Source organism: Daphnia magna, linkage group LG3 (assembly GCF_020631705.1).
Source record: "Daphnia magna isolate NIES linkage group LG3, ASM2063170v1.1, whole genome shotgun sequence".
NCBI classification, from domain to species: domain Eukaryota; kingdom Metazoa; phylum Arthropoda; class Branchiopoda; order Diplostraca; family Daphniidae; genus Daphnia; species Daphnia magna.
In genome coordinates this window covers 13,455,691-13,469,052 of record NC_059184.1, presented here as the reverse complement: position 1 = coordinate 13,469,052, position 13,362 = coordinate 13,455,691, and the positions used below count along the sequence as shown (strand labels likewise).

Here is a 13,362-nt window from a genome sequence, read left to right as displayed (position 1 = left end):
TAAGTTCTTTCCTATTTTTTTTTAATGGCTCCACGTTATACGTCTCTCTTTAAAACGCTGACTTAAAGTAACCGTTTATGCATATCATAAATTTATTAGTTTTTTTTTTTTTTGGGGCGATACAACTTAAAAAATAAATAATAACTTGTAACCAAAGCGACTCTGTGCGTTTGAATTACGACTCTGTTCCCTCCTTTTCTTTTTCGAATCTGGGCGGGCGCACAGCGAGTTGTCGAAAGAAAATGTTTGGTTCTGATTACGTATGCCGCCTGATTGGGCGGTTTTGATTTTCTCTTGCCTTCGAATTTTGCACGAGCCGTTAAGAAACGGCTGAATATTCTTTATGAGAATGTTGTACCTTAAAAAACATTGGGGCAAGACTTGCGATGATTCACCAGTTGGCGGTCCAGGCAAAAAGGAAAAAAAAAAAAGGGGATCGTAAATTTCCATGAATATTAACACCGTGGATGGTTTCGGTTTGTCTCTCTATCTGTTTTCCCTTTTATTGCCTTCAATTCTTGGCGACACGTTTTGCCCATTTCCCCCCTTTTTTTCACGAAGTAAGATCGTGTCAATATTCCCGACTGTTTTCGATTGTGGTTAGCAACGTGATTATCTCAAATGTAGTCCATTAAAACATTCGGCTAAAGGCCGACCCGAGATAATGAATTTGTATATCGTTGGGCTGTCTAATAATTCATTGCAATCGCGAGAAAAAGAAAAGGAGATTCGTTCAAATGTTGGAAAGATTTTTTTTCCTTCTTTTCGTGGGGCATTTCCAATTTGGGCAGAGAAAAAGAGGAACGAATTTCGAACACCAGCAGCGCCGTTAATGTTTCACGCCGTGATTAAGTGTGATATGAGTCACGAGTGTATTGCGTCACCGCCCTAGACTTCAATATTTTCTATTGAATATGCAAATGAAAACATATTGCGCCTTCTATACATGATCCTGATTGGATTTCGAGACGCATCAAGGGCGATGCTGTGTGATATCCCAATGTCCATTACACACACAGCTGCAAACCCCAAAGAGGCCAGGGAACAAAATATATACTCACATCATCTGTAGCCCATCTTCTTTTACTCTCTGTGGAATATGATAGACATCAAAAGTCGTGAATCATTTTATGGGATAGCATAGGCTACTTACTGCAACAACTGCTGGGAATGTTTTCTTCTTTTCCAGTTGAACAGGGTGTTTCCTGGACATCGTCTCGTATGCCTGTTTGTCTTCTTCTCGTGCACGAACAGCAGACGACACACGGCCCCTTTTTACGAGCTACGAACAACGTACGCAAGTTATTGCTTAGTGTGTCATATAGAGTCTTAACGATTTTTTAAGGCTTTAGTCATCTTCTTTAAGGCTGTGATCATCTGCTTGGACAAAAAACCTTTTTTTTTCTCTTTCCAAATACCCGAGGCACGTAAGTTTCAATAATTCATTGAATGACTTTCAAGATTTTCGAATGTTCGACTGGACCACGTGGTGATGTCAATCACGTCTCCGCTGTGTTAACAATCCATCAGTGACGAGGTACGACTAGTTGTCCATCGTTTATTCGAACACCCACCGAGATTCTTATCTGAGAGTTAAAACTCGCGTATCTGTTAATGAGCTTCATTTATTTTCTTCCACCCATTTCTCGTTACGTTTACCAACACGAGAGGCCGTAGAGAGATAACAGTCGACACACTAAAAAGAGAACATCACCAAAAAGAGAGAAGATCCACTCACAAAAGAGGGTCGACTATAGCAAAAAAAAAAAACGAAAGAATTTGCATTTCAAGTCTGTCGAGATCTTTTCACATTCTGGTGGCAACCTCAGGTGCCATTCACAAAAGTGGACAACACCATGACGGGCTACCACAATAACAAGAAAATCGTGAGTTTTTAAGGAGTTAAAAAAAAAAAAAGAAAACAAGCCTAGACAGTTCTCGAAGAAAATAAAGAAAAACTGTTTCAACAGAAACGATAAGAATCTTCTCTCTAAAAGTTTTCAGGAAAATTCTCAAGTGCTCATTCGTAAAATTTCGTCAGTCATCCGATGCCGCAATGCCAGACCTCGTATAGTTTCCAATTTACATTATTTAGACTACAACAAACAAAACACCGACTCAAAAAAAAAATTATTTTTTTTAAATAGCATTTTATTAAGTGTGAAAAAAATATATATATTCAATTGAAATATATGGCCTATACTATTTGCATAGTAACTTGGTCCACCACGTGCTGCCAACTGTAAATAGAACTCGAAAAAAAAAAAAAAAAAGAATTTCAGCATATTCTTAAATAGAGAAATGGCCTGACTTACTACTGTAAAAAGGAAAAAAAAAAAAGAAAATTGCTGTATAGTCCACCGTGTGTCTACACAAAAAGATGGAATAAGATAAAAGCCTCCACCACTAGCCAGGCTCCGCTTCAGTGCCGTTTCAGACTGGACGCCGTGCGGAACGTCCCTGGCGATCGTCGACTGTGTGTGAAACAATCAGCTGGTGGGGACTGAGCTATTCTGGTGTGGTTTTTTTTTTTTTTTTCTGTAGAAATTCCTGGTGTGCATTGTTTATACTATTGTGTGCAGTGTTTTCCTGTTGTGAAACAGCATCAAAGAGCATATTGTTTGTGTCAACAGTCGGCCAAATAGGCTAACCATTTTTATGTGTCGAGTCATCACCTACAGTTTTTCGTTAGCCCGAGAAAGATGGGCAGCAGCCTAGAAATGTGTCGTGTGATTATTCAGTTTCTTCTTGGCACCTTTTTATGTGTCGAGTGAAAAGAAGAAGAAGAAAAAATAAAAAATAACTTGTCGCGCACAGTCATCACAGTCCAAGTAGGAAAAAAATCTCTTGAATAATTCACACCACCAAGGACTGCCAATTCCATTCAAGGGATTACAACTCAACCTCCAAGAATTTCCATTCAACGAGAACACAGCCACGTTTTTTTTTTTATTCCCTACATATTAATATATCAATTTATCGCCATTTTGTTACCCTAAATTTAAAAAAAAAGAAAAGACGATGAAGTTTTATTGGGTGTCTGCTGTTTTGATTGTGCTGCCCGTCTGCTGGGCTTTAGTGCCGGAGATATCACTCAAATCGAAAAACCTTCATCCAACATCGTCTGTCACCAGTACGGGCAATGACGTCATTTCAGAGACCAGAACCCTGGGCGTCGGCAAATGGCCAACGTTGAACATTACCCGACTGAGAATTAGCAGTTACAACGTCACGTCTAGCACGACGACAACGAAATTGGCCGATAGGAAGTTTGACGTCGTCGACCCTGATCCAAATCCTTCATCCGGCTTATCAATTAACAGTAACACGATCCACCATCTGGAGCCTAATTCTTCTGTTGGCCCTAAAAGAAAGAAAACACGACATCGTAACAAGTGGAAGTCTCCAAGTTCAAGGATCGCGCCAGCCAAAACAACACCCGCAGGACCTTTTTGGACTCGCAATGACATTGTGGAACCACCGACCACCAAACCGCCCGTCTATTCGTCACAGTAAGCAATTTAGAAAATCAAATGTTGGATATCTATTTGAAATCATTTATCTTTAAACAAATAACGTGTAGGTTAATCCCGTCGACTTGCCAATCTTTAACTTCGACATGCCCGGCGTATCGGTTGGTGGAACGTCGCAAAGAATACGATATCCGTTGGTATCCGTCACGCAGATGGGCGTCTGCCATTGTGATGACGGAAGACGATCGACTCTTGGCCGTCTGGGAAGGATTGGCCAAGTTGCAGGAATATTTCGACGGCTATAACGAGCCACAAATCGCCATGAATTTGACGTTCCCGCTGTTGACACAAGTGAAACGAGGCAAACATCCAGGCATTTTGCATCAAGAATTACGCGATATTACGCTGTCCGTGCCCATCCCGTCCAAATATCAAATGAATCCGCCATCACCCAACAGTGCAGACGTATGTTATCTCAATCGTACCACGCCTAAATGACTTTGCCTGATCACAATTGGATGATTAGTTGCCCTTATATGTCGTCATAATCAAACTGTTGTGTGTGACGTTGCAATCATATTTTTTGTGTTGTATTTGTATGAAGATCTTGTTAGACATGGTCGACTCGAGCACCGTCTTTGTTCAAAGCTTCCGCGCTCGTTTGTGGGACCTGACTGACCGCGCCCTACGCCATCGGGCCGATCGCCTGATGACAACGTTGAGGAATCACGGAGAAGCCTTTCACGACCGTTACTATTATCTCGCGGCATTCAACAAGTTAGTTTTCTAACATGTGATGGATGGGCCAATTATCTTACACGTCATTTTGTTTGTGTTTATTTAGGCCTGATAATATGGAGAATAACGTCTACGAAATGTGGATTCACGCTACCCGATTAAGAGATCCAGGTCGAGTCCAGCCGGTTACCAAAGCCCAAGACCCGCCGTTGAGTAAAGTCACTCTTCGTACCCGGAAACGACTTTGTCGTGGTATTTCTTTCTTTTATTATCTACAAGTCTCGAAGAGATGTAGAGATTTTTGTTTTGATTGGCCGCACGCGGGACCACCCACACACACACACGGCCCATTAGCATAATGACCAGCAGAATAAGCCCCGTGCAAATCCCCTATGAGGCTGCTATATTTTTAGTGAGACTGTTAAAAATTCCGTTTGCAACGGCAGGCTCAAGGGGTTTGTTCGACCCAAACAGATAAAGTAATAAGGGGATACAAGTTGAGAGATCGATGACGCCATTTTTCAAAAGCTAACAACCATTTTTTTTTTTTTTTGCATTCGTGGGTATCTAGTGGCCAATAAATCTTTCGCTAGATATAAGTTTTTATTGGATTTAAAAGGAAATTTGATATCGATTAAGTTTCTTGTTTCACTCGATAGGTGTTGAATGTCCGTCGTTCGATGTCCTTCGCGTCTACAAATTCGGTAAAAATTGAAGAAAATCTTGTGGGATTACACGTGATTCATTTTTGTACTTTTTGTGTGTGTGTGAAAGGCATTCAAAAGCGGCGCTATTTCGACACGGTACTGATCCAAGCTGGGACGAACGAGTGCGAATTCAATAGCCTGTCTGTCTGGCGAGGATTTATGCCACTTCATCTGTATAAACATTTTCATATATATATATTTTTTATTTTTCTAATTTATTATTATAATTTCTTACTGTGGCTCACGATATTTTATGTTTGTTCAACGTCTTCATATTTTTTTTTTTTCCTTTTTCTTTTTTTTTTTTTTTCTTAAATCATAAATAAAGGTACAAACATGGTAATCAAGTCGAGTCACGCCGCCCGGCGGTTTCCCCTTTCCCGCAACTGTTTTTTTTTTTTGCAGCCGCCGTCGCCGCCAAACTCTGCGCATGCGCGCAAACGTGAAACAAGAAAAATTCCCAAACCTTTTTCTCGTGAAAACAAACCCAGAAACAGCAAGAGTCTTTACTGATTAGCATAAACATTTCGATTTTCTTGTCGATTCGATAAGCAAATAATCATTCAAAGAATTACCGACCACCCAGTACATCCAACAGAAAAACAAATTTGATTTAGACCTTTTTCTTTTTTTAAAAAATCATTTTCATTCTTGTTTGCTTTTTCGATTTCTCTTTAAAAAAAAATTTTTTTTTAAAGACTTAATACTCAAAATCAATAGTCGAAAGATTTTTCTCACCCAAACGGTCTCAATTTAAATATTGACATTTCCTAAGTTGTCACCCCCATTTTCTGACGACATCTTTTCTCCCAATTTTGCTGATTGACTTCTTTTAAAAAAAAAAAAATCTTTTCTTTTGTAGGGATCAACTCGCACTGGGAGGTGCTGGAAGCGACCCGACCCATTGGCATTGTCCATGTCGTCGACCGAGTAACGGCCAATCAATCGTTAACGAGCGGCATCGATCAGCGTCTTCAGCAGCTGCGCTACAACAACAGGACATCTGTACTAGACTCGTCTGTCTCGTTTGATTGCAGGCACAATTTAACTGTGTCGTTGTACCTGCCTCAACGGTTGCATTCCAATCCGCCATCGGCTGGCCTGGGAGCTGTAAGTAAAAACCTGCACCATAAAACCCCCCTTTTTTTTTTTATTTAAATATTTTTATTTTCTTTTTTTTCGTTAACAGCCACCTGTCAAGATCAATCGTGTCAACGACTTGATCGTCTATGTACAAACGGTCGGTGGTTCTATTCTCGATCCTGTCCGCTCAACCATCGAGGTATACATTTATATCTTATTTTCCTATGGGGGGAGGATGTTTATTTTCTACTAGTTGTATAGCTCTTTTTTTTTTTTAAATTTTTGATGGTGGTACGTGATTAAGTTCCTAGGCTTCTTTGATTGAGGTCACGATTTGTCGTTGTCACACACATTTCCGAAAAAGGTTTTTTTTTTTATCCGTTTTTTTCTTTTCTTTCTCCCCCTTTCCAACCGCTCACTTTGAAACAGGTGAAAAAGTTTGGTTCGCGTCTTAAACAGTTGGGACTGTGCTACAAACCGGCCGAATACTACCTGGTCGTTTACGATTTCATGGTCCGTTTCCATGGACGCCAAAACGAAATATGGTTCTTGGCCGACCGGTGTCCAGTCAGAAGCGCTGCTGACTTGAAATAGCCAAAGAAGTCGTTCGTCATCTTCATATCTATACGAGTTTGTTCCGAAAAAAAAAAAAATCACCTGTATAACCCCCCCCCCCTCCATCGTAACTCTTTCGTTTCTACCAAAAATCCATAAAATTCCCCTCTTTTTTTTTTTTATTGCATGTTTAAACTTTTTTTTTTGACACCAATATTTTCTTCTTTTTAAAATGTTTTAGTATTATCATACACACGAACACACTGGATCGCTTAAAAGCCGCGCGTAAACATTTTCTTTTCATCGCAAAAAAAAAAAAAAAATGAAGACAAACAACAGGTAAAATAGTTTTAAAGATCGTGTTTGTTTTATTTTTATATTTTGCTTAATTTTCTTTGAAGTCGTAAAAAACGATTATTTAATTACATTGATTTTTTATTATTTTTGTTTTTTCTTTGGTTAACAAAAAAGGACGCTCGTAATAACATTGGGGGAAGGAAGAGCAAATAGTAGTAGTAGTAGTAACGTTTTTCTTTTGTTTTTTGTTTTCAACGTGCCAAAATAATACGTGTCAAGGGGGGGCTAAAAATAATTGCGTGGTAAAAAATAACAAGCGAATTTTTTTTTGTTTTTTGTTTGGCTGCCATCACGAGACACCCCCTCCCCCCCAAAAAAAGGCCTTTTATCAATACTGATTAACCACAACCTTATAGTCACCTGGATCGTTCACTCGTCCGCGTCGTTTGTGTGTTGCGTGTAAGGCGACTTCATTTCAAAAATTGGAACCTAAATGTGAGTTGCGCTTGAAGGCAGGTACGGGTAGTTTGCTGCTAGGATTGTGATGAAGATTGTTGTTATTGTTGTTGTTGTTATTGTTGGTGCCGCTGGCAGACGACTTGGGAAGCGTAGCGAAATTCTTACGCGGCGGCGGAGGCGGCGGTGATGACGTCGCCGTTGTGAAATGCAAAGAACGTCGCCACGCAGGGCGGCGTGGCATTGGCGACGATTCCGCTGGATGAGTCGGCCCGCTGCCGGATGATTGTGTCGTTATCAACCGACCAATAGCCGTCGCAGTTTGGGGCTTGCGCAGTCGGGTGCTTGACAATTCCAGGGATTCCATCATCTCAATGGCAGAGTCTTCCAGTCGTTCGGCAGCTTTCATAGATGGCGTTTCGATCGGCTTCCTCCGGCCGCTTCCAAATTGCTGGATCGATTGGAATTCGTTCGGCTGTTTTCTCGACGGACCAGGCGTAACGGGCAGGGCATTTTTCATGTCCGACAGTTTCACAGAGCCGACGGTCGTTGAAGTAGCCGTCTTTGCTGAAGACGGACGGGAAACGCCCCATTTGGACGGGCCGGATTCTGAGCTCCTGCTCGGCGGCAAAGTGGCGATTGGAGGGGCTACATTTTTATGCGAAGCGAACGAAGCTGTGCCACCTATGCTGGCCCTGTGTCGATTGCGAATAAACGGACTGTGATGTTTGCTCGTCGACAGAAGATCGTTGGAACCCAAACAAGTGGACATTGGACGGGCAGCTCGCGGTTTCGGAGGCACGTTCAAATTCTCTTGCGAACGAGATTTGGCCGCGCTTAGCGACTGGCTCGAAGCAGATGGACGCCGATGGACATCACGTCTCATAGGTGGCGCTACTGTCACTCCGTAAGCGATGCTCGGCTGAGGCTGAACTTGCTGGACACCGCGGGCAATGCCGAAATGCGGCAACACGGTCGTCTTCAACGGAGGTCTCAATCGACTGCATTGCATGGAAGGAATCCGGGAAGGGTCCTGCGTCGTCACATTTTTGCTTGTTACATTCTTTATCGATTCCAAATCGTTGTTCGTGCCAGGTGCGGCTAGCCGGACTCCAGCATCGCGGTAAAAATCGTCCGTGCTCGGGTCCAGGGCGACTGGCCTTCTGTCCAAATTCACCGAAAAAGGGGAGAAAATGGCAATTATTATTTGGTGTGTTTTTTTGTTGTTGTTGTTGTTATTGTAACCCTGGAGAAAAGTGGACAGTCACACGATGCTTGTTAAGATTAGCATAGTAGGTTGCCATTGCCTCTTTTTCACAATAGCGCGTCATAGACCCGCCCCCTGCTGTGCCAAGAAAAGGATTCCCGGGTTCTCCTCCCAGTTGGACACGTTTCTTTTTATTATTTTTTTACACAACTGCCTGCAACGTTGTTGTCAAGGGCTTCTTTCTGAAAGCTGCCCAGCCCCTTTACAAGGTGTTCCGAGACCAAACATTAGGCACAAGTGTGGTCAACGTATGTTAAATCATTTCGAGAAAATGCTGTCGGGAAGAGAAAAGCGTTGCACTTGCGGCGTAACAGCATTTTGATCACGTGTAATCATCACAATAGTCTGAATACGTTTTTCAGCGAAACGAGGTTAACGAAAATGGGCGAGCATTTGTTTTGTTTTTTTTTTTTTTCCAAAACATGACACAAAATGGAACGCAAAATGGAAGGACTAGTTTAGTTTTGATAGTTTCTGAGACAAAAAAATCACATGCTCCTGTGTGTGCGATAAGTTTTTTGTTTTTTTTTTTTTTAAATCAGGTTATTCCCACTCCATTGGAGCATCCCTAGAAAAAGGAGAAACGTGTTATTTAGGAAGGAAATGAGGAAGCCAAAGGAATCCCCGAAAGTGGCAAGCAGTTGCAAAAGACAAAGAATGAAATCGTTTTTATGAACTTACTCGTCAGGTGCAGTAGCTTGCGGCGGTGACTGGATGGCCGTAGTAGAATCCGGCTCGTCCTTAGAGAAGAAATTGGGACGGCCAGAATTGACTGTTGTCTTGGTGTTGGAAGTGTCCGTCACGACTGGATCACGATTCACGCTCTCCTCTTCCGTTTCTTTACGCTTATCCGCTTCTTCTTCCTCTTGCAAACGTTTGGCTACTTCGGCCGTCTGGTTTTGCGCTTCTTGCTCCTCGATCCAGCGGAAAAAGCTGGACAGCTCGTTCTTCACGTCACGGTCTTTTTCCGACTCGACAAGCCAACGGACGGCCGAGTCCAGCTCGACAATGAGTCGCTTTTCCGTTTCCACGTCCAGGCCACGCAGGGAAATGTGCAGCTTGGGTAGCAACGTAGCGAATCGTAGCCGGACGTTGGCTACTTTATCGCCTACAAGAAAACAACATTGTCCCCAATAATTAGAAAGAGATGCCCAAAAGCGATAAGAAGAATGTTTGTTACCCGCTAATCGGATGAGCGGAAGGAAGAAATGCTGGCGGATGAATTTTCTCGAGAGGAGATCAAAGAGAATGGGACAGACGCGTAGAAAGAGCATTCGGTGATGGCACGATTTAGCAGACGCCAATCGCGTAAGGATTTCGCTACATAAAGTGGATCTCTCCTGACGGCGACGTTCACTCCGGACACACAGCATCAACGTTTGGGAAGCCGATACACGACAAGGTAATGGACGCTGGATGGAATAAAAATGTAGAGTTTTTGAATGAAACTGGACCAGCGTAATGTTTGTTTACTGGGACTCACCACTGTGTCGATTCTATGCCAGAGACGTGGGATGAGTAAATCGTGAACAGCGTGACACGGAAGGCACAACGGGAAGGCAGCTAGCTGGGAGAGAATATCGGCTTGCATCCGCCAAGAGGATGAATTCATCACTTGTTCCTCGCAGCGAAGCACAGCTTCAAAGGTTTCCAATACAACAGCTTCGCTAACAAATGGGTTCTGATGAGTTAAAGGAAGACGAGCGAGATTTTCAATAACGGCTCCAATTTGCGGTACGAGAGCGAACGTAACGTCTGGGCACGGATCGATTAACAACTGGTTGAGTAGCGAATGGATGACACTATTGTAAGGGTGGAGTTGACGGCATAAATCCAGGATATTTGAAGCCACGGCTCGTCTGACCACAAAGTAAGGATCGGCTGCTAAGGCACGTATACTGGATATCCGCTGAGAGAAGGCTTCCGCACCGATAAAAGGCACCATAGCTGCACTATTAACAGCGCAAGCGTGTCTGACTTCCGCGTAGATCTCTAGCTTCGGGCCCGCGTCCGTCTGCGCAACAACATCGGGCATCTATACATGTGGATAACCATGGAATGGGATTTAATAAGAAAGTATGGCAAGAGATGCAATTAGGATTCAAATGTGTACGTTGGTTTTGTCTTTGATTGTTTGATGAGCTGATCCAAGAGATGCTAGGGTGTAGAAATATTCGACGAACCAGCCCTTTTCGCCTTCTTTTAAACGGCCTGACAATTAGAACAAAGTAAATGTAAGTAGGAAAACATACCATACATGTGTGTCAGGTGACAATTTATTACTTTGAATTGTTCTCGAGATTCTAGCCCAGTGCTGTGCTAGTAGGGGTAAGGTTTTGTCTTCTACTTTTGATGCATGCTCACATAACCTCTGAAGCCAAGGAATCATCAGTGTTCTAACAGATTCTATACAAGGAAAAAAGAAAAACAGATTGAAATGCTTACAGAAATGAATGTGCACCATCTAAACAATTTGATGTCACCCACCTTCATCTAGATACTGTAGTATTGCTGATGCTGTCTCTACTACTACAAGTCTTACTGCTTCCACTTCATCATCGCCTAACTCAAACAAAACAGAAAGAACTACCCTGACTGGATTTTTGGCATCAGAACACTCTCCATTCTTTGTTAATCCTTTAATGATTGATGCCAATTGTGCACACATGGAAGCCCTGATTGTCCATTCAGCATCTTGACTTAGATTTTGAGTTACTGGGATTAGCTCATCTTGGATCCTAGAAGATGAAAAAAATTATTAAATTCTTTCTAAATGTAGCAAACAAGGACTATTACATACACTTGTTGTTCCAATCTCATTCCCAGCTTCCCAATCAGCCGGCAGCTACCAAGTCTTGAAAATACTGGCTGTGAATCAGCTGCCTTGTTGACTGCTATTTCCAGCACTTCTTTACCCAAAACCTCGATGGGTAGCAACTCAATTACGTCTAACAACGTATCCAGCCATGCATTCACCACCACTTCAAGAAAACAGATGAATGAAAACACATTAGTCGAGGTACTTTCACGAGTGGGTGTAGCAGAGTCAAACTTACCCGGATCTTTACTGTCGATGGACAAAAGAATAGAGTCCAGGAAGTTTTGAGTAAAGGGAGTAGAGTGAGTCATTCTGTACACATTCTAATTTTTCGTGAACACTCCTAAATTCCTGTAATAAACAATCTGCATGACGTGTTTCTTTCGCAAGTCGAGCAACTCTTTTTTTTTTTTCTAATGTTGCGACAATTGTTGTATCCGTGTAAAGAATTCAAACTTCGATAGCCAGAGGGCTCTGCAGTCGCATGGCGCTTGAAGCTCGATTTGATCGGCTGAAACTTCGGGAATCGTACATTTGGAAACAGTTTGTTTTTAAAAGATGTTTGCACAGAATAAGAGAGACGATGGGCCAGGTTTTGTAGGCATTCGGTTTTGTCCTAGTTGGTAAGACATATATCTAATCTAGCTGCTTTGATGTTTTTTATCAAATACATTTGTTTTTCCATGTTTGACAGTAACAACATGTTGTACCCCAAGGAAGACAAGGAAAGTCGAGCACTACTGTATGCAGTAAGTTGATAAAATTTCCGAATCCTCCATTAACTAACGCTAAATTTCCTAGTGTCGAAATTGTGACTTCAAAACACTAGCTGACAACCATTGTGTGTACGTCAACAAAATTATGCACGACATTGAGTAAGCAACATCTTTTGAATGAGCAGTGATTTTTAAGTTTATTTACACTCTCTTATAAATAGTGAATTGACCCAAATAGTGGCTGATGTCATATCAGATCCCACTCTTCCAAGAACTGAGGATCACCCATGTCCCAAATGCACTCACAGAGAAGCTGTCTTTTTCCAATCTCAGTCACGGCGTGCAGAAGAAGAAATGAGACTTTATTATGTCTGCACCAACTCAAATTGCACACATAGATGGACTGAATAACCACCTTTATTTCTTATCAGGGCTGTAAACTTTTTTAATGCATTTGAAACATGACTTGTAAAAGTATGTGATGCAGTGTTTAATTTTGTCTATCTTTTTGGATTCCTCTATCAGAAAAACTTTATTTAAAGGTAGAATCTGGTAAGTTGTCCATTTGGATACAAGTTTTTGAAGCAAGTATGTAATAATAATTTTTTTAGGGGAAGGGGATAAACTAAAGAGTAGGCAGAAACAAAACAGCAAATTTATTCAGTGTCTTAGGACAATTGTGCTACAGGTTGATGCTTGCGTTCATCAAAGCAATGCAGGTCTGTTTAATAATGCTTGGCGGAATTCAAGGTCGCCCAGTATCGCACCAAAAGCACCTTGAAATTCATGATCGCCTTGCGTATGGGAACCAACTGCGGTAGAATTGTGCCGTTGCAAGTCAGGATTGCTCAGCATTTCTTCAAATGCACGAAGAAATTCAGGGTCGTCTGACTCATCGTTAACAGTCATGGGCGTATTGAGAACGACAAAGTGACCAGATGGACCGTCATCAGAAACCAACGGATTCTCAGGTATGCAAATTTGCCAGCCCTCAGGTGAGTGCATGCTGTGGTAAAAAATCGAGAATGGAGTTTTACATGATGGGCATTCCAACTTGATCTTGCACCAGTCGAAAAGGCATTGGTAACAAAAGACATGCCCGCAATCTGGTTGGGATTTGTTGACATGCTGACACAAACAAATTGCGCAGTAAGCATCGTCATAGTTGGTTGCGATTTCTGTTCGACAAATGGTACTCGATCGATTGGTATTCGCCATATCAAAGCAGCGTTAATGTGAAGAATAATATTCC

At 42.0% G+C, this 13,362-nt stretch overlaps 4 protein-coding genes and 1 long non-coding RNA gene across 6 annotated transcripts; 2 read left to right on the top strand and 3 right to left on the bottom strand.

Moving 5' to 3' along the window:
- Positions 1-848: 848 nt before the first annotated feature.
- On the bottom strand, positions 849-2,020 carry LOC116918477. Its single transcript, XR_004391536.2, has 2 exons — positions 1,154-2,020; positions 849-1,090 (listed from the first exon to the last, which is right to left on the bottom strand). It is a non-coding gene; the product is annotated as an uncharacterized LOC116918477 (long non-coding RNA).
- A 392-nt stretch (positions 2,021-2,412) lies between these two features.
- On the top strand, positions 2,413-6,837 carry LOC116918475. Its single transcript, XM_045171548.1, has 10 exons — positions 2,413-3,512; positions 3,584-3,938; positions 4,078-4,250; positions 4,318-4,463; positions 4,871-4,915; positions 4,986-5,091; positions 5,247-5,257; positions 5,781-6,028; positions 6,108-6,200; positions 6,431-6,837. Exons 1-10 carry the CDS (start codon positions 3,022-3,024, stop codon positions 6,593-6,595), a joined length of 1,833 nt encoding a protein of 610 aa, XP_045027483.1. The 5' UTR covers positions 2,413-3,021; the 3' UTR covers positions 6,596-6,837.
- On the bottom strand, positions 6,700-11,841 carry LOC116918469 (serine/threonine-protein phosphatase 4 regulatory subunit 4). Of its 2 annotated transcripts, none has more exons than XM_032924185.2 (9): positions 11,633-11,841; positions 11,377-11,557; positions 11,064-11,314; positions 10,860-10,982; positions 10,690-10,787; positions 10,060-10,611; positions 9,757-9,988; positions 9,258-9,684; positions 6,700-8,472 (listed from the first exon to the last, which is right to left on the bottom strand). In XM_032924185.2, the coding sequence occupies exons 1-9, from the start codon at positions 11,703-11,705 to the stop codon at positions 7,329-7,331; spliced, it is 3,081 nt and encodes a 1,026-aa protein (XP_032780076.2). In that variant the 5' UTR covers positions 11,706-11,841; the 3' UTR covers positions 6,700-7,328. The 2 variants fall into 2 exon arrangements, with proteins under 2 accessions (XP_032780076.2, XP_045027482.1); XM_045171547.1 differs by having other exon boundaries at positions 6,700-8,469.
- A 7-nt stretch (positions 11,842-11,848) lies between these two features.
- LOC116918474 (DNA-directed RNA polymerase II subunit RPB9) lies at positions 11,849-13,212 on the top strand. The gene is made up of 6 exons (XM_032924194.2): positions 11,849-12,017; positions 12,089-12,143; positions 12,196-12,269; positions 12,332-12,479; positions 13,082-13,105; positions 13,180-13,212. Exons 1-6 carry the CDS (start codon positions 11,953-11,955, stop codon positions 13,195-13,197), a joined length of 384 nt encoding a protein of 127 aa, XP_032780085.1. The 5' UTR covers positions 11,849-11,952; the 3' UTR covers positions 13,198-13,212.
- On the bottom strand, positions 12,752-13,328 carry LOC123470774. Its single transcript, XM_045171562.1, has one exon. The coding sequence runs from the start codon at positions 13,326-13,328 to the stop codon at positions 12,816-12,818; it is 513 nt and encodes a 170-aa protein (XP_045027497.1). The 3' UTR covers positions 12,752-12,815.
- Positions 13,329-13,362: the final 34 nt, after the last annotated feature.

Excerpts from the sequence above, each read along its gene's own strand:
- LOC116918475 (XM_045171548.1), top strand. The coding sequence starts at position 3,022 with ATGAAGTTTTATTGGGTGTCTGCTGTTTTGATTGTGCTGCCCGTCTGC. Across the intron at positions 4,464-4,870 it reads CCGGAAACGACTTTGTCGTG|GTGTTGAATGTCCGTCGTTC; the intron begins GTATTTCTTTCT and ends TTCACTCGATAG. Across the intron at positions 4,916-4,985 it reads CCTTCGCGTCTACAAATTCG|GCATTCAAAAGCGGCGCTAT; the intron begins GTAAAAATTGAA and ends TGTGTGTGAAAG.
- LOC116918469 (XM_032924185.2), bottom strand. The coding sequence starts at position 11,705 with ATGACTCACTCTACTCCCTTTACTCAAAACTTCCTGGACTCTATTCTT. Across the intron at positions 11,558-11,632 it reads CATCGACAGTAAAGATCCGG|TGGTGGTGAATGCATGGCTG; the intron begins GTAAGTTTGACT and ends GTTTTCTTGAAG. Across the intron at positions 11,315-11,376 it reads ATGAGATTGGAACAACAAGT|GATCCAAGATGAGCTAATCC; the intron begins GTATGTAATAGT and ends TTCATCTTCTAG.
- LOC116918474 (XM_032924194.2), top strand. The coding sequence starts at position 11,953 with ATGTTTGCACAGAATAAGAGAGACGATGGGCCAGGTTTTGTAGGCATT. Across the intron at positions 12,144-12,195 it reads GTCGAGCACTACTGTATGCA|TGTCGAAATTGTGACTTCAA; the intron begins GTAAGTTGATAA and ends TAAATTTCCTAG. Across the intron at positions 12,480-13,081 it reads AAGAAATGAGACTTTATTAT|GTATGCAAATTTGCCAGCCC; the intron begins GTCTGCACCAAC and ends ACGGATTCTCAG.
- LOC123470774 (XM_045171562.1), bottom strand. The coding sequence starts at position 13,328 with ATGGCGAATACCAATCGATCGAGTACCATTTGTCGAACAGAAATCGCA.